Raw genomic sequence first — 18,709 nt, 5'->3', positions numbered from 1 at the left:
ACCTAGGCGATAAAAGAATCTGTTAATGTTATTTAAAATATATATTAAATTCTAGTTAACACCTGAAGACGAAGAGCGAAGACGCCGTAGACGGGAGAGGAATAAAATTGCTGCCACGAAATGTAGAATGAAGAAGCGTGAACGGACAGTGAACTTGGTCAACGAGAGTGAAGTCTTGGAAAATCAGAATATCGACCTGAAGGCGCAGCTTAAGGTATCTTCTTTTTTTTTTATAGAACAGGGGGCCAAAAGGGGGAGGCTCATATTATCACTTAACATCAGGCCATTGACACTCAATGCCGGAAGTTGCCAGCCTTTTTCTTAACTTGCGAGCGCGTTGCCGGCCCTTTTCTATTTTACTTTATAAAGAAGGAAATATATTAGTCGCTAACCACAATATGTTGGTATTTCTTGTTGTAACTACTGACAATTTAAGTTGACTTGCAATCGCAGTAAACATATAATTTAATATTATATGTATCCTTCATATAATGATAATAAATAAAAGATATTTATTTGATTAAAGCATACATAAAAGGAACCACACAACCTTGTTTAGCAATAATGTGCTCAATTTAGTTTATAGTTCCTATCACCAGCAACACTAATCTTGTGTTGGTGGGGCCATGCTGGAAGTGACATCTTCACCCATTATGGAACACACGATAGGATTATTATTTAGTTTTTTTTCCTAAAATCTGTATGTAGTTTAAACGTCGATGTTTTTCTGATATCCTGAATCTGAAAAACATCTGAAATGATATTACATAATAATGACAATAGTCAGGCACAGAATCCTGATCACTTCTCTGCTAATTATTTCTCACTACAAAGCGCAATATGTTTCCCAATTTACCTTAAGACCTATCGTAAAACTTTGAATGGAATATTTCAAGAACTGCATATAAAAACGCAGCCTTATACATGACCCAGTTACCAAAAATGGTATTTGTACGTTTCAGGATTTGGAGGTGCAAAAGAGACAGCTAATGGACATGCTGTCTCTACATTCTGCGTCGTGCGTCAAAAACAACTCGAACAGGACCTCGCCAACAAATTCCTTCAACATGATGCGATCCTATGAATCCCCAACAACATTCCCCGTCAACTACGACGCTCATTCTCCTTACATCCGGCCGGAATCCGCGAACATTCTAGCATCTAGCTACACCTGTGTCACCCCCATCAACGGAAACTCCATAGACACAATGACTCTAGAAGCGACATACATAGCCCCACAGAACATAGACGTCGACTACAATAGACCGGACAGCGTCCTCAGTCTTCCCCCCAATTCCGAAAACTATATGACCACAGATGGATACTTGCCAAAAGCCACGACCATCCTTGGGCCAATCGAACCCGAAGCCGAGTATTTTGAGGCGGAACTGAATTACTCCGCTCAGCAATGCCACAGCTACCCCAACCAAGACGCTCAAACGAAACTCAACATGAACGATGGCTGCCTAGTTTAGACGCTCGGGTCCAAATTCGTATACGTTTAGATTTTATTCGAAATCGTCTCCGCATCTCGCTTCCAATTTGTGATTAAATTTTTATTGGTTGTTCTGTTGATGAAATTTTATTTCGAAACGAATTGTATGTCTACTGTGTAGAACGGACCTGTGCGTCCATTTCATTCAATTTGTGCGCAAAATTGAGAAATTTGTTTTAGTGTTGTGAATAATGTCACCGTAATGTAACATTGAACTGTGTTAAGGTAATCGTACATAATATTTAAATTAAGTTGTTTTATTCTAACCGTTGTATAAGTTCGATAATTTTGCTTTGATCTGTACAAAATATTCAAGATCTGATCTACGTTTGCGGATTGCAAATGTCCGCAGTGAAAAAGCCATGAGTCTAGTCGACTTTTCACACCAAATACGACACATAAAATAATAAAAAAAACTTTATTTATGACAAATGAGACATCACACGATACTTCCAATACGAATACCTCCTGTTGAAATTCCAAATGTATATTTTATGTTATAAATATATTTTTGCAGATTATAATGATATATTACCATATATTATAGGATTGCGTAGATTAAGCCGCTTTAACTCTAATGAGGTGATATGTAAATTATAGTATATGTATTATATACTAATTACATACCCTAAATTTTATATTCAGCATGTATTTTCAGCGATTGGACACAAAGTGTCGTTAAATAAGTGCCTATTTTATTGTTCGTTACTTAATTGTATCTTGCGAAGATAATAATGTTAAGGAACGAATGTTGGAGATATTTTAACAATTATATAATATTTTCATATGCGTATTTGAGCTTATTGTATTTACATATGCGGCAGTCAGCTATTTATTTAAAGTTCACGTTAATTATTTAAATAATTAGATTGCATGTGCGCTAGTGATATTTCTGTGGAATCTGTGGAGATCTCCTTTGTGAGTATAATAAAACAATATTTAGTTTGGTTGCCCTTAAACCGTGCCTTGTACCAGTGAACCTAGTCTTCGACTGCCAACGACACAAACGAGCAGTCAGTCACGCAAGCATTTATTTTTGTCGATTTGTGATATCTAAATATGGCACAAATCAAAGTAGATATATATCGCTCACAGATTTATATAAATAAGGGCATAGAGATTATAGAAGAAACGTCAAATGTCACTGTGACAAATCACTTGATCAGTCAATTATCACCGATTTGACTGACAAATTATTACAAACCACGCTTTGTATTCTTTATGACCTAGTTTATCTAAATCTCCTTGGTATTGCATAAAGCTTTTTTATCTATGGTAAGTTGGCATTACGGAAACCTCAACGTAATCTTAGATAGAAGATTTACTTTTGATGGTTTATCGTCTATGCTAGAATCCGTAAAACATACACTTTTTCTTATATTATAATTAATAGCGCTTACATAATATTATGTTGATTTTTATTTAAATAAAATGTAATTTATTTTTTAATATCTATAACAAGATTTATTATAATTCTATTTTGAAATTACTATAGTTCAGAATAGTATTGAAGGTTTATACATCAGCACGATTAATTACATATTGTATAATAGTGACATAACTGAATTTTATCGACTTTGACGCCTAACGCACGTATATGTTCAATATATATTTTAGAGATGAATTTGTATAATGAAGTTCATGTTTCGATAAATTTTATTATTAGACGTTGTAATTGTTAAACATCACTCGTACCTGCTTCTTTATAAATATTTTGACAATCGAAGCAAAATTGTGCTTATTTACTGAAAAATTAAAAATATTATATTGATTTTATTTGTTTATTTTTAATTCCCTCTAACCTGTCATGTATATCATCGACAGGCCTCTATCTATATAGACTAAAGTTTTTAAAAGCCGACTATGAGTCTGTAACAATCAGTGTTTGCCTCGTGGATTCAACGTGCGAATCTCATACCTGAGGTCGCAGGCTTGAACCCACTTGTGCACCAATGGACCTGCGTTCGTGTGCGCATTTAACATTCGCTCGAACGGTAATTAAAGACATCGTGATGAAACCGGCTAGCCTTTATACCCAAAGTCGATGGAGTTTGTTACGCACAGGAGGCTAATCACCAATTTGCCTATTAGATTGTACATACTGTATTTTATATATATACTTATACGTTGTTGGTCCCAAAGTTCTGGCTGGCCGGCCACGCTCGGTAATAACAGAGCAGAAATCAAAGCTATCAAGGCGCGGATAGAATGAAATCGTGTCCAACAACAGAAGTTGATGGCTTTGCAGATGGGTGTCAGTAGGAAATCAATAAAAAGGTTTTTAAAAAAAGATCTTCGTCTACGAGCATACAAAAAAGAGAGGGCACTTGATGCTCATTTAAAAGCAACTAGGCTTAAGAAATCGCAGATGTTACAGCGGTACTCCAAAAGTCCCGTGGAAAAATTGTTAAAAAGATCTAAAAGTTTTGTATTTACACTTTTTTTCCCATAACCTCAAATTTCGATATGGTACCATTTAAAAATTTAATGTTATTTTGAATTAATATTAGTCCTATTATTATTATTTTTAGTTTCAAAAATTATCGACCCAGGTCTATAGGTGACATATTAAAGAAGAATTATGCTGTCCAAATAATTTGTAAAAATATAGGAAATTTAAACACTACTTAATTTAGAATAAAACAAAATGTATTAGATTAGTAAAGCGAGATATTGGTAACCTGAAAGTTAAGGACAGTGAACTAAACTTTGTTGACAAAACTGTTTTCCTAGGCATAACAATAGATAGTAAACTCCAGTGGGGACACACATAGAGACTCTTTCTATGTCGTACGGTATTCTACTGTGGGGTGCTGCTGCAGAGGTTCAATCCATATTTGTGTTGCAGAAGCGGGCTGTTCGTGGTATTTGTTGTTTCCCCGAGGGAGTTGGTACGGAATAGATTTAAGGAACTAAATATTATGACATTATCCAGTCAATATATTATTCTTGTAGCCTTGTTGTATGTACAAAAAAACTTAAACGATTTTAAAACAAATGGTGACTTTCACCAGTATTATAGGTACGCGCTAAAGGCTCTAGAAGATAAACCATTCCTTATATGGAAATTGTATTCCTTTTTTACAACAAACTCCCAAGCGAAATTAGAGAACTGTCACTAAATAAATTCAAAGCCCTTGTTAATAGTTAATTAATTAATAAAGCCTTTTATAAATGTGACGAATATCTAAATGATCCTAATCCTTGGGATTGATTTGCTCCAGTTCAAACAATTTGTATTAAAAACTGGGCGATTGAAAAGAGTGGCGGAAAGTTTCTTGCCATTTCTTCTTACCCGCTCTACGCCCTTGACTTGCGAACTGGTGGTAAATGTAAATTTACGATTAATTTAATTTGTTTTTCTTGACGTTCATAAGTGTACATGTTTACCTAAATGAATAAAGATATTATGGTTATGACTATGACTTATTTTATCCCAGTCCAACTAGACCACAGACCGTTTTTGAAGTCATATTAAGAAAACAAAAATCTCAATGTATTACTTGTATACAATAAAAACACAGACAAACGTTTAACATTTATTAATATCACAAAAAATATAATACACTTGACTTGTATTGTTCGGTTTTCAGTCCAGCCATGAGGTCTACCTAAAATAAAAATGTCTTATGTATTATAACATTTGACAGTTTACTAAAAACAAATACAATCTATTACAAAGCTCTTTTTTTCATAGGGTAAACGTAAAATGACAGGAAAAAAATAGTAAAAAGCCTGGTGAAGCAATGTCAGTACAAAATTTTTGTTACAATTTCTTGACAGATTATATAAAAGATTTTCACCATCATAGGGTAATATAAAAAGTTAGTTAGGCAAAAGCAGTAAAGACAGCATTTCTTGTAAAACTATAAGCTGAATAATATAATAAGGGTGTGTACTTATGTAGAAGTTATAGTTGTTGTTAGAAGTTACTAGGTTTACTTTTTATAAAAAATATTTTCAATTTTTATATCTTCGGCCCTTTCCCACTTTTGAAAAAAAAAAACGACACAACAGAAAAAAGTATTTAATACATTGAATACAGTTTTATTATAACGCGTCATCTAGTTACATTAAGTTTATTTAAAAATAATTGTACATAATTAAAAAATGACATTTTTATTTTAAAATGTAAACCATGCTGACTTCAGGGTGTCGGGCTTTTGTGACGCTGTGTGACTAAAAACTAAGTTGACTTCTGTATGTCATAGCTGTATCGCCAAATTTTGCCCTTACACTGTTAAGTACAAATGATGAGAGTATTTTTTTACGATGCGCACACACACCATCACAAGACACCCTGAAGTTAGGCTATAGTGAACACTTTAGTTTTTTCTATAGTTAGTGTCGTTTTTTCTATAAAAGTAGAATAAGGCGAAAGATCATTAAAAAAGATCTTCAAAATCTTTGAAGGGATTTTTAACAACGGACTATAACTTTTAACGAGTGCATAAGTACAAACACGTTTTTTTTCTTAGCCAAAAAGCGCAGACATTGCATGGGCATCTATTTTAATGGGTGTATCTTTCTTTAAACAAGTCGGTTTGCACAGTTCGCTAGTTCGCAACTGTCTTGTAAAGGGAATTGTGCAAGCCGTCCAGCCATCACGGTGATGGTGATGCTGATGAATTGTCTACCTTATATATCTATATGTTCATGAATTAGACGTGGCATACAAAATCAAAGACAAAACTAATAGCATTTCGTATAATATTCATAGTATAGACCAATCACAAACAATTGTTTAACTTCGAAAGTTTCCCTGTTAAAGTTAGTGTCATGAAATGAGAAAGCTGTTAGTTAAAAAAATTGAACCATACGTGAGGTCGTCGCTCTCGGTAACTTCAAACACTGGTAACAAAAAAAATTTTTTTTCAAACAAAAACTAATTAAAATTTGTATGCAAATTAAAACAAATATCACTTGATCTAACAACTTATATACCATTCGTAATCGCTACGAGTTAATGCGTTAACTATCGAATACATACTATACATAAGAAATAAAACAGTTCAAATGAACCGGGAAACTACAGTATTTATGTCTCTTTTTCTCACAATTAACTCAATCTTTCTCTCTCTGTCTCTCTCAGCGTAACATAATTGGAGAGAAAGAGTAGTTAAAATAATTAGCATTTAATTTTATTTATTTATTAAGACTTTGTTGCACACAGCAATATAATACAATTGGCATAATTAAATGAAATGCAGGTGGCCTTATCGCTTTCGAGCAATCTCTTCCAGGCAACCAAAGTAAGAGAAAAATCAGATGAGGCAAGCGCATGAAGTGCAAAAATACATGGCATATATATAATGAAACAAAACAAAGCAATTAAAACATTTAAAAAAATGAACACGACGATATAAAAAAAGGTAATTTTTGTAATATTAACTTATTAAAACAGTTGTTTTAATTATATAATATATGGGCACTAATGAGGACTGTATTTGGAGAAATAAATGATTTTTGAAGTTATACTTCTTTAGGCGCGTTATGAAAAATTTACGAACGTGAAATTTTACGATGCGCGCGCACCGTGACACTAAATTAACAGAATGAAGTTAGGTCTAGGTGGCATGGAAATCGATAACTATGTTCAAGTTGTATATTATTCTAGGATTTTTATATTTAGAACACGTGTTTCGTAACAAGTACAATTAAACAGTGTGAATAAATAAATATTATTTTGGTGTTTTTAAATTAATTTCATATATTATTCTTTAAGCTCTATCAGTAAATAATTCTCTATCATAAAATCTTTTTGATTAATTTTATTATTTATCCTTAATCACTAGTGCATTTTAGTTAATTATTTTTCAAAGATTTATAATGAATACAGCCAGTTGTTTCATACACTACTAAAACAAAGTATGGAAAATAACTCGTAGCTACGATTACGATTGGTATATATATATAAAATAATTCGTACATAAAAATGTCACAAAAACGTACCATTTCGCTCGCTTCGACCAGTCTTTGGGCGTCCAATGCAGACATTTTGGGTCTATCCGCAACAATTTCCTCTCCATCGCCTTCTGATGTTGTTGTACTGTCTCCTGTAATATAAACAATTGAATTGGGTTTCAGTTTTTGTATGTTTGGCCATAAATTTCCTAAAAACTAAAATCCGTTATATTGCTATTTCAACTAAGTGAACCGTCGAAATTTAATCAAAATCGGTTAAGTGGTTTTTGAGATGCACACTTGTTGTAAAGTCTAATAATAAAATACATTGGCAAGTATATAAAGGAGTGTATGTGTGTCCACAAACTACTCAAAAATCATTTTTTCAATTCATTATATTTTATATTCCAACCGTCCAAATTACACAAAAATGGGTTAAGTGATATACGATATGCCCACAAATTCCTGGACATAGGTAATAGGTATTTATTTATATTTTTATCTGTATGTCAAAAAAATTGGATTTGACATACCTACATAATTATTTTCCGTCACCATTATAAAAAAACCTTATACAAAATCATACCTTGTTCACGGAAATGATATATTGCCCCTTGTAATAGTTGATGAGGTTCAAATTCTGTAGCGTACTTATAACATCCTCCTTTTTTATGCTGGTTAATTCACATATTTCACTGAAATTTAACAAATGCTTAATTTAAATATATATATATTGGATACCTAATACCTGAATACTCGCATACTAGGCATGCGTATATTCAGATACCTGATGTCTCGGATACTTGGTACGCGTATATTCGGATATAGGAACAACAGATAACTGGATACTCGGATACTTGGTACCCAGATACTCGAATACTTGATTTTATACTTGCATGTCATACTTACTTGATAGTTATAAGTGGTTTCTCATTTTCAGCCACTGGTTTAATACTAATAAGTATGTCGAGTATTGTCTGCGCCCAATAACTTCTGTATGAGAGAAGTCCAAGATCGGATAGTGGCTTCTCTGGGGAACCAGTTTTGCCTTCGAACTTCGACAATTCATAACCTAAAAATATATTAACTAGAGTTAGTTTATATGAAATTGACAAAAGTTTACACACACACAAATTATATTAAAACATAAAATAACAAACAATGTAAACTCAAACTAAAGAGAAACTTAAACCTCATTAAGAGTGTAACGCTTTACGATTTTAGTTTTAATTTTATTTTATTATTTTTTGTATTAATTTAGACAAGGTTTGATAATTCTATAATTTATAAGTGCTAATTTAACTTTTGATTGGTTATGCAATTTACCCTTGTTTTTTATTCCTTAATAGAGTTGCCCGGTAGTAATCGCTTAACAACGATAAGGCGGCCCGTTACAGTTAATAAATTATGTTATTAGTTTTTATTTTAATGTACCAAAGCATAAATAAATAAACACAAAATGTTGCAAATGTATATTTTTTGAAGCTTCCAAAAAGCTATAGTTTAAAAAAATTGAAAATAAATCTAAATCTAAGTACAGGTAATAAATCCTATCACAATTATTTAAGCCTAGAACTGTATTTTCTAGATACTTGTGTACGTTGTTTTATTAAGAAATTCCAATAAATAATTAAATAAGCATGACAAATTATTCCCCTTATAATGGTTAATTTTGATTAATTGGCAATACTAATATCTATGACAGCGACTCTCTTACCGGCCAAAAGAAGTATGTGGCACCGTACTCAGTTTTAACTGACTCTTTTGCTTTAGTTAAATGAGAATACATTTTTTTAACGGATTGAAGCTATGAATATTGTAAACTTATAATTATTTTATATAATTTTATTTATAATTATAAGTTTATAGTAATATATAGCTTCAATCCGTTAAAAAAGTATTTTCTTTAAATGTGTAAAATTTATGTTAGTAAAAGACAATACTAAATGAGACTATTAGTTATTTATAAAACAACACTCACTAAATTCTATAAGTAATGTACCATAACCCTTCCTTTGGTAAGGAGGCAAAGTTAAAATACACGCCACGTTATAATCCTCCGTACTTTCCTTCTCCTTTGAAAAATAACCAACTATGTGAAAACCTGAAAAAATTATAATTTACATACATAAAAAAAATACTGTATTTTTCCTTGTATATTTTGATTAAAAATTTGCTGTTGATCAGTTAAACATTTTCAGCAAGATAAACATGGTGTATGACCATATCATAAGAAGGTCAACCAAATTAGAAAATTGTAATTTGCATGTTTCTCTTGTTTTACTGTGTCGTCGATTTTAAAACGCTTTAGTCTAAATAATTAAGATCTAATTAATTAAGATTAAATAAATAACTGTAGTGTTTTTTAAAGTTAATTTTTACTAATCACACTAAATACATAAACAATGCTTACATCGTAAAATCGTCTAATAGCTCATAGTCTAGCCGACTCATTGCAAGATAGACTTATAGAAAAAAAATCGTCAAATAATGAAAGTAACTTTCAATTTACTTAGTATTTTTAATGTAAGAGGCAAACGGTCAGGATGCTCACCTGATGTTAAGTAAGTTAAGTTAAACACCTCAAGTGCGTTGCCGGCCTTTTAAGAATTGGTACGCTCTTTTCTTAAAGGGAAAGTCCCTAAGTCGAATTGGTTAGGAAATACTTCAGTGGGCAGGTTCCTAGTAAAATCTACTTTTATTAACAAGAAATAGATTTTGCTTTCCCGTTTTTTCTCGATGTTAAACTATGTTTATTTACCTCTTGTGTCAAAATCCGTCATAACATAAAAAAGGAAAGGATCCGTGTCATAATACAGAGTCTTGTGGTCCAAAAAGAGTTTCGCTAAAAGGCATAAGTTCTGCGCGTACGTCTTGTTCTTTCGGCCGTCTATTTCGAAGAAGGAAATGCTTTCTTTTCTGTATATTTCGTTTCCGGGCGGGTGTTTTAGCTTACATTTTATCTGAAATTAACATCGTCAAAAATATCATTATATATAAAAAATAACCAATCGATATCATTACTTTTCAAATATATATACAAAATATCTTTGAGGCCGCTTGTTAAACGGCGCCGTTTAGTTAAAAGGCCAGGCCGTTAATTGAACGGCTAATTAAACGTTGGCTACGGCATTTACGTATTTTAAGTATAATTTTTTGTTGTTAGTTAAGTTGTTATGAAATTGATAAAATTAAGTTTCTGTATCACATGTAAAGATATTTTTTTATTGATAGAGAGAGAGCACAGACTGTTTCTGTCTTTATCGCTCTCGGGCACTGCAAATAAATAAATGCGACAAAACAATAAGTGTTTATACTTACAAGATGACGATCTAAGCACTTTTTACTTTTTCTATATTTCAAACAAAATTCACATATATAGATACACGGCAGATTGACCATTTCCTGAAATGAGAAAAAACATTTAATGAAATGACATATGAAGCAATACTGGTACTACATTATTACTTTTTACTTTCTTTTTTTACTCATATTTTATACAGATTCTTTTTAATAACTTCCTTTATAGCGGTTTAGTTTTTATATTTTTTATCTATTGTGTATGTCATGTTTGCTTATAAGCGTTTGTCACATTAAATATTTTATTTAATTTTTCTTGTACCAATGTATCAGTGTGCAAGTGAGCAAGTTTTTATAAACACTTTTCACACTATCCAATAGCCCAAAAAGTATTACCTACCTGTGGATAAGGCGCGAAGTACCAAGGCCTAATCCTATGTCTACCCAGTTCAATCATTTCTATATTCTTCATTCTAGTGACCACATCGTCGTGCCCATGAGCGAGCATACTACCCGACTGACGAGGTCGGGTCGTCGGCGTCGCCGTTCCACTTACTGTTTCGTTCTCTATTGACTCTGTTGTTTCTGACTGCAAATAAAAAAGAATACAGAAACTATAGCAAGAACTAGAAAATTACAACCTAATTCGCTAACCCATTCAAAAAATATCATGAAAATTAAGATTTATTGTGATTAATTGTTTTAAAGGCACTTTTATTTATTATTTTATTAAACATACTATAGAGAGCTGGTTTCACATGGGTGGGAGTCATATACTATATCATATAGAAATCATATAAAAATTTGCCTGCTTTTTAAGCCAAGAAACAATTCGTTTCATAGTCTGTTTAATTCCTAATCATTGTAACTGTTTTAAAAAAAAACAACTATAATTGTAACTTTAATACATAACTTATATAAATTCCTGTGATGATTTTGTAGTAATTTTTTACTATTTACACTTAATACATAAACAATTTTGTGCAGTTGTGGAACGTCGAGGTGATACAAAACGATATGATGCCTAGATTGTGAATTTAGTAGACAGGTTTTTGAAGTCAGATATTGGTTTACATTACTTTCATTTATTATATTATGTTCTTCGTCTATTCCGTACTTTTTGTGCCAACTTCATGCCAAAATTTAAATAATAGGTTTAGGGAAGAAATCACTAGGAAAACACAAAAAGTAAATTTTCAAAACATTCTTTATAACTTTCCATTGTGTCACACCATGGAAAGTAAAAAGCAATCAATTTTATATGATAAAGGACATGAATCATCATTGAAAGATCGCGAGTATGGGACGGGGAATCCCCCACGACACCCTCAGGCTCTTTAGCGGGAATCCCCGAATTCTACATAGAGTACTAGTAGTTTTGTTTATACATTGTTTTTAGAGTTGAGAGACCCCAGAAAAACCATCCCCTCCCCCTTTTGTTACGCCACTGGGTACTGAATTAAGTTATGATATCAAAAACAAACACAATATTGAGTGTTCAGCTTACCGTGACAGACACATCGTTATCAACAGAGACAGCCTTTCTTTTCCTATTAATTTTCTTTTGTAACGCGGCCGCCAGTACAGCGCCGCCGTTGACTAGAGATGAAGAATCATGACCGAGGGTCGGGCTCGCTGGCCTCGATATGAGCTGACGGGGCTCAATACCAACTATAAGAATAATAATAATTCAATGGCACCACAGCCCTATATGGATGCAGTTTCGCAAATACATCAGCCTAACATATTCAAAACTTTCATTACATTTGCAGCTGTCTACAGTCTCATTTCGAACGGATTCAGGATTTAGGTATATGTCGGACTAATGGCGCTGGTATCAGCTGCCATTTTCATTATAATTTAATAACATCGCAACTTAGTTCAAAACCGTTATATGGTTTGTTTCAATATTAATTAAACTACAGATTAACAGACTTTTTGGTATATAATTTTTAATCAGACAATTCACACTCGTTAGTTAATATTGTGTTACAGTATTGTTTTATTAAAATCTAAAATTACTTTTTTCATATACATTTTTACAGAGTATGTCTAGGTTTTGTCTAACGATACTTCCCTAACGTTAGTTTGTACGGTGAACTCGGCATGCCTTAGACGCAAAAAGTTAAGTGCGTCAGGCGCAGAAGGCCGATTACCTACTTATCTATTAGTAAGAAATGCAAGCTTAGAGATCTGGGGCCTTAAGTGGTAAAACCATGTTTATTCATTTATTAAATCTCATCTTCAATTATAAAATTTAATATGGATTTTTTTCTACCTCCAACCATTACCCCTATTTAGTAGCATTATTGTTTTATATCTAAATTGAGCTAATATATGAGGTGGCAAGAAGAATCGGTTTTGGGTACTTTGTTACAGTCCGTACCAGACCTCGAGACTAGGACCGGACAAAAATCTGTATCAAAGAACCGATGACTGAACTGATACTGAACCCACATTAGGCACTATGATATCATCAGTATCATCTTTGGCAAACTATGAGTATCATATGTCAAAATCCATGTTTATGTCATAGTGGAGTTAATCGAACTTTAGCTAGCTAGAATTGTGAAAAAATTTTTTCTATACAACATATTTCACAGTGCTCAAGACGAGATTTAATCAAATTACTTTAAAGTACTTGTCATTATCCTGTTTCCACAATGCAAAACACATTTTCAGGAAAAAAACCAAAGGCCACCAAAGTACTAGATCCTGTCTATTTACCACTATGTAATAAAAGTAATTATTTTAATATAGGTAATAATACTAAAATGTTAGCTAAAGGCAAATAATAATTGTTTTTAATGAATGGCTCATTAAAGTCTTTATCATTAAATATTTTTAAAATAATAATTAAGTTTGAAATTGATATTTAATTAAGACATTGAATATTGTTTAATTATGGTATTCTTCACCTTTTTGATATTTTAATGTAACTAAAAGAAGCCAATTAATATTATTAAAGAAACTTGTTATTAATACAAGCAGAATGAATCATGATAGCCTGAAATTGTCTTTCCAGCCAATAAATTATATTCTAATAAGTACGGTCGACACCATATTTCAAATCTCAAATTGTAATAACTCTTAAATAACATACCAGGTGTAAACTTTTGAGCTGAGCCATTAAGTGCATGGTTGGAATGACTTTTTTCAGGTATTTTTGGTGGTATTTGTATAATTTCTCTATGCGGAGTGCTTTGTGACTTCTGTGGTTCAATACAGACATTATCATCTGCAGACAAAATAAAAATATTAATATGTAGTGCAAAATAAGCAATATAGGCAAATGTTAAAATAGGAATATGCTTATAATTCATTCCGTTTCCAATGCCAGTCCAGCCAGATACTAAATACCAATGATAAAGGGGTAAGTAAATTTAATTTATGGTATTAAATGAAAAGAAATGATAATTAAATTTATGTTACACAATTTTGATATTTAATCAAGTTATATTATTATAATGTTAACAAAATAAATAAATCTTATAGTACCTAATTACAACTCTCATATTGATTTTCTTAGTTAACATATATATTATGCATGAATGTATTTTTTTAAGAAATAAGAAAGATGCACCACATTGTAATGCGACTACAGAGCATGCAAAGCCCTTCCAACACCCAAAACTTCATTCAATTTACAAAAAACTTAAGCCACTACTCTGATGTACTAACAAAAAAAAAATATAAACAATTAAAAAAAGAAACGGCAATAAAAAATATCACAATACAAAAATAACAAAATTTCAGTAAGCTTAATTAGTTTAAATCTTGCAAAACTACTAAATTAAATTCTAATAGCGAAACAAACATACTAATAAAAGTAGGCATCACGCCACCTCCTGATCCAATATGTGTTTTCTTAGGAGTTGTCGTTCCACCAGTTGGTGCCCCATCTCTGCGTGGGAACTGAACTTTTCTAGTATCAAGCCATGATTCCTCAACCCATTCATCTAATCTCTTATTAACTGAAATATGTACATAAATAGTCATCCATCACATCTTAATCAATTGATAGAATCTAAAGGAAATATACTAAACTGACAACATTGGCAGTGTAAGAAATTAAATAAAATTTGTTAGTTTTTTTTGTAGGAAAGACTATAAACAAATTTTAATTTTATAGTATAAAATAAATAAAGATTATTATAAATAATTTCTTACAGTCGACATAGTGAACATAGTATCCTCTCATTCCACTAATATCTTTGATACTTATAATTTCTGCTAAAGGCCAGTCATCGCCGCCTTGCATTCGAACTGGCAGACGACATCCTTCCACCAAAGATGCCTAAAACACGATGAATTGTTTAGATGAAAAACTTAAAAGTTACATGTGCGTTTTTTTTATTTTAACAAGGAAATAAATACCGCTGAATCACAAAATGTTGTAACTTCGTCTTCATTTTCAGTTAAACTCATAATAATACTATATTACTGCTAAAAATGATAAAACTAACAATAAAACACAACTAGCATCGCTAATTCGCTAGTAAAACATCAACCACAGATTGACAACTGAGAAGTGAGATTTTTTCACATTGTCACAGATTAGGACTGTGTTAAAAGTTAGGTACAGTTACAGGTTAGGTTGAAACTGAAGAGTTTAAAATAAGAATTCAACAAGCTCACAAATCTAAATATTACAATTTTGTCATTAATAATTTTCATATTAGCAGTATAATGTAATGTCCTGCAATGCCTATTGCCTATGCCAATATCCGACGAGTTCCTAAGCGTAACTAATTAAAATTATATTATATTCATTGATATACAAAAAACCCAAGATGCACAGTCTCGAATAAAAGTTACGCTCAAAAGTGTCCCGATACCCTATTTCTGTCTCTTTCTATAAGTTACAAGTATAATATATTATTGCAAAATCAACCTTATGCAAATTGTTTAAAGTTGTTATTACAACGCAGTGTACTTAAAGCAATAAATTTTTACGACCCACCGTGGTCGGTAGGACAAGGTATTGAGTGAAGTCGAACATGACTTTTTTTTTCATTATACATTACGATTTAGTATTTTAAAAGTTTGTTAAATTGTGTTTTAAACACATAAATATACTTTTATTTGTGCATAAATATGTTTTGGGTAGGCTTTGGGTATATCAAAAAAACAAATAATAACTGTTAAATTTGGTTATTCAAATATTTGGTTCAAAACGATTTAAATCACGCACTTTAAAATCAAAGATGGAGTTTGATTTACACATTCTTCTTACTTTGTAGAGCAATGAATGAATGATAGATATTTTAAGATCATTCAAAGACTGGATGACACGAGGTATGTGTGCCACTTGTATCTCAAAAGGTATTGGATTTGACTCACAGGAGTCATAGTTAGTGCTAAGTTACATCGACGTCTCACGGACAAAGAAATTTAAATTTAAGCCACAGAGTACTTTTTGGTGTTACAGAGTGGCTCTGCGACTTGCGAGCAAGTATTAAGAAACATACGTTTGTCTTGTCTAACGGGACATATCGCACACCTAGATAAAGAGTAGCATAAGTCAAAATACCTCTTTTTTCAGGAACAGCAAAAAACGTTTTACTCAATTTCTGATTGACCTATTTACAAAATTATTGTATTATATTGTACATTTTTTTATTACGCTATTTATTTTCTCCAATTCTTGCACTTAAATACAGATAATCACTGTTTTATTCAGTTTTTTCGTGTTATATTAGTAATCGTGACTCAATAATTGTTAAATATTTTTATCAACTCAAATTGATGACATATTTGTGAAACATTTTAAATTAATGTACTCTTCATCTGTATATTTTTTCATAATCTTTATAGGAAGAGTAGTGTATCTCAAAAGTTTTTTTATTAATTGACCATTATTAATGAAGTAAAACATTATTTTTGGTTTACACACATATTTATTTTATATTAATGCACAGCACAGAGGAGAAGCAAATAAAGGTTTTCAAAAACACAGCACTTTTTGAGGAACAAAGTAGACTTTTTCTTATAATTTAGTTAGTAACATCTCTATAATCAGTATTATAAGTCTATAAACTACAGACAACATTGTCCCTAAGTATATTTTTTATAGCAAAAACACAGCCTTTCATGGCTATTTCAGAAATGACCTCGTCACAAAACAAGTAGCTTATTCAAATTAACAGGCATAACAATTAAGGTACTAGGTACCAACAAGGATACTTGCCCTTTAGGCAATTGCATCACGGCTTCCGTACAACTACCTATTTCCTTTTCTTGTCGGCTTCTTTTTCTAATCTAGACAACTCTTTCTCTTTCAAATGTTGGTCATAAGCCTCACGCATTTTTTGTGTTTCTTCTCCGTTAGCATTTTTGAATGTTTAGCAAAGGTCACATGCATCTTTTTTCGAAATGTGAAAAGAAATATTTAAGTGTGCATTAAAAATGTGGTTAAAAGTTGATGACGAAGCAAATGGCAATTGGTTATTTTCGCGTAGATCTTTATAGTCTCGGTAAAGATCTGCAATTAACTTTTCGCTTGGAAAGAACTCTCTCGTTGTTTGTGCTCGAAGGTAATGAGATTCTATTCTGGAGATGGACTTGATGAAAGCCACCTCACTTTCTTTTATTTCATTATCTATGGTGGAGTGTTTCTCGTGCTTACTCCTCTGGTCATCTTCTATGAAACCGCCTCCTTGTCGTTTTGAAAGAGCTGTCCTAATATACTTATTAGTCAGTTATGTTAAGGGTAGCTTTGAAAAAAGTCTTGCAGACTCTAATACGAATATCATAAACTTGAAAGAAAAATGCAGAATTGAGTGACCTTAAATTTTGGGTATTGCTGTATCTGTATTTAGGCTTTATCTCTTATGCCTTACAATGAACTCTGTTTGACTTTGAAGATCTCCTAGACCCCAAAATTTGTCGAACTAGGATTTGGCTAATATATCACTTATTTGATATTTGCATTTCAATTTGCACTTATCTTGGTATGGAGGCTGGACCGTTCTTGCAGGGAACTTACGTAAGTCTTGCCGGTATTTCGACGAGTTTTCTCAACATTTGTTGCCCAACCAGCAGGGTTTCTTGTCCTTTCCTTCCCTTTTGAAGGCTTTTAGAATCAGGAGACTGGTTAATAATCAGTGGAGAGATGGAAACTTCAGCAAGTGGATTCTCTTTTAAGAGATTGACAGGATTCGGCATGGTAAAGTGGAGGTGTGAAGGTGAGGTGGGTTGAAAAGCGGATCCGCATCCGAATCGCGGTTAATCGGTGAAATATAGTACGATGATTTCACCTGTGTGCTTGTTAATGGTGATGCTAATGTTGCTGAGTTCTTTTGTAACTCCATGGAGCCATTTTCTGATATTATTTGTTCTATCTCCTCGAAGAAGGTGTTGTTGAGTTCTCTGGGAGCGCCATCTGCGCATTGCTGCTTTCAGGGTCTTTAGTAGTAGCCTCCATCGCCTTCTGTAAAAGTAAAAGGCCACGGCCCTTCATAATCTTTAGTAAAAACTACAATGTCAATAAAATTCACGAATACTATACTAACTCAAAAATGTTTATAGATTGAAGTATTTTATTAAAGAATTAATATTTTTTCAAATCTAATTCTAAATACAAACGCAACTCTAAATAATGCCTTTAGCAAAAGAAACATAGCATTTATGGTTTTAGAATAAGAGTCAATTTAAATTTAACCAGCAATAACATACTGACTCAAATAGTGTAAATAATTTCACAAACACTAAACTATTTCTAATATAAAATAAAAATTACTTACTTTTGTAAACAATACCAGGGTAAGTGGAAATAATTTGAAGCACGCTCAAGAAACAAAACTGTTCAATCACGAATATCAACTGAACTCAAAATAATTTACGCTTCATTACTTAGTTAACCACAAATAGAAAACTAAGTCGAAATAATTTAGTATTTCATTTCATTGACAGCATCTTTCTCTACAGCTGACATGTTGTAATTGGTGATGCGTTACTGTTGTTGGTGAGGGGTGTACGTGGTGCTAGTCAGAAAGACTGACTTACAGC

The 18,709-nt window shown here is 32.1% G+C and overlaps 2 protein-coding genes across 6 annotated transcripts in view; one reads left to right on the top strand and one right to left on the bottom strand.

Moving 5' to 3' along the window:
* LOC110995893 (activating transcription factor 3) overlaps nucleotides 1-3,267 on the top strand; it is a 62,315-nt gene extending 59,048 nt beyond the window's left edge. The window contains exons 5-6 of the mRNA XM_022263289.2: nucleotides 56-214; nucleotides 963-3,267. Of these exons, the coding sequence (XP_022118981.2) occupies nucleotides 56-214; nucleotides 963-1,475 (672 nt within the window). The 3' untranslated portion in view covers nucleotides 1,476-3,267. The remainder of the gene's footprint in view (nucleotides 1-55; nucleotides 215-962) is intronic.
* A 1,755-nt stretch (nucleotides 3,268-5,022) lies between these two features.
* On the bottom strand, nucleotides 5,023-15,238 carry LOC110995904 (histone acetyltransferase Tip60). 5 transcript variants are annotated; one of them, XM_022263302.2, is made up of 14 exons: nucleotides 15,077-15,238; nucleotides 14,870-14,996; nucleotides 14,521-14,673; nucleotides 13,803-13,937; nucleotides 12,207-12,370; nucleotides 11,100-11,288; nucleotides 10,721-10,804; nucleotides 10,161-10,362; nucleotides 9,381-9,503; nucleotides 8,309-8,471; nucleotides 7,986-8,094; nucleotides 7,448-7,551; nucleotides 6,316-6,346; nucleotides 5,023-5,106 (listed from the first exon to the last, which is right to left on the bottom strand). In XM_022263302.2, exons 1-13 carry the CDS (start codon nucleotides 15,125-15,127, stop codon nucleotides 6,340-6,342), a joined length of 1,611 nt encoding a protein of 536 aa, XP_022118994.1. In that variant the 5' UTR covers nucleotides 15,128-15,238; the 3' UTR covers nucleotides 5,023-5,106; nucleotides 6,316-6,339. The 5 variants fall into 5 exon arrangements, with proteins under 5 accessions (XP_022118994.1, XP_022118995.1, XP_022118998.1 ...); XM_022263303.2 differs by having other exon boundaries at nucleotides 5,023-5,102; XM_022263306.2 differs by having other exon boundaries at nucleotides 14,545-14,673.
* Between the last annotated feature and the right edge of the window lie 3,471 nt (nucleotides 15,239-18,709).

This window comes from Pieris rapae, chromosome 13, assembly GCF_905147795.1.
Source record: "Pieris rapae chromosome 13, ilPieRapa1.1, whole genome shotgun sequence".
NCBI lineage: Eukaryota > Metazoa > Arthropoda > Insecta > Lepidoptera > Pieridae > Pieris > Pieris rapae.
The sequence above is the reverse complement of the archived record's forward strand: the minus strand, read 5'-3'. Positions and strand labels throughout refer to the sequence as shown.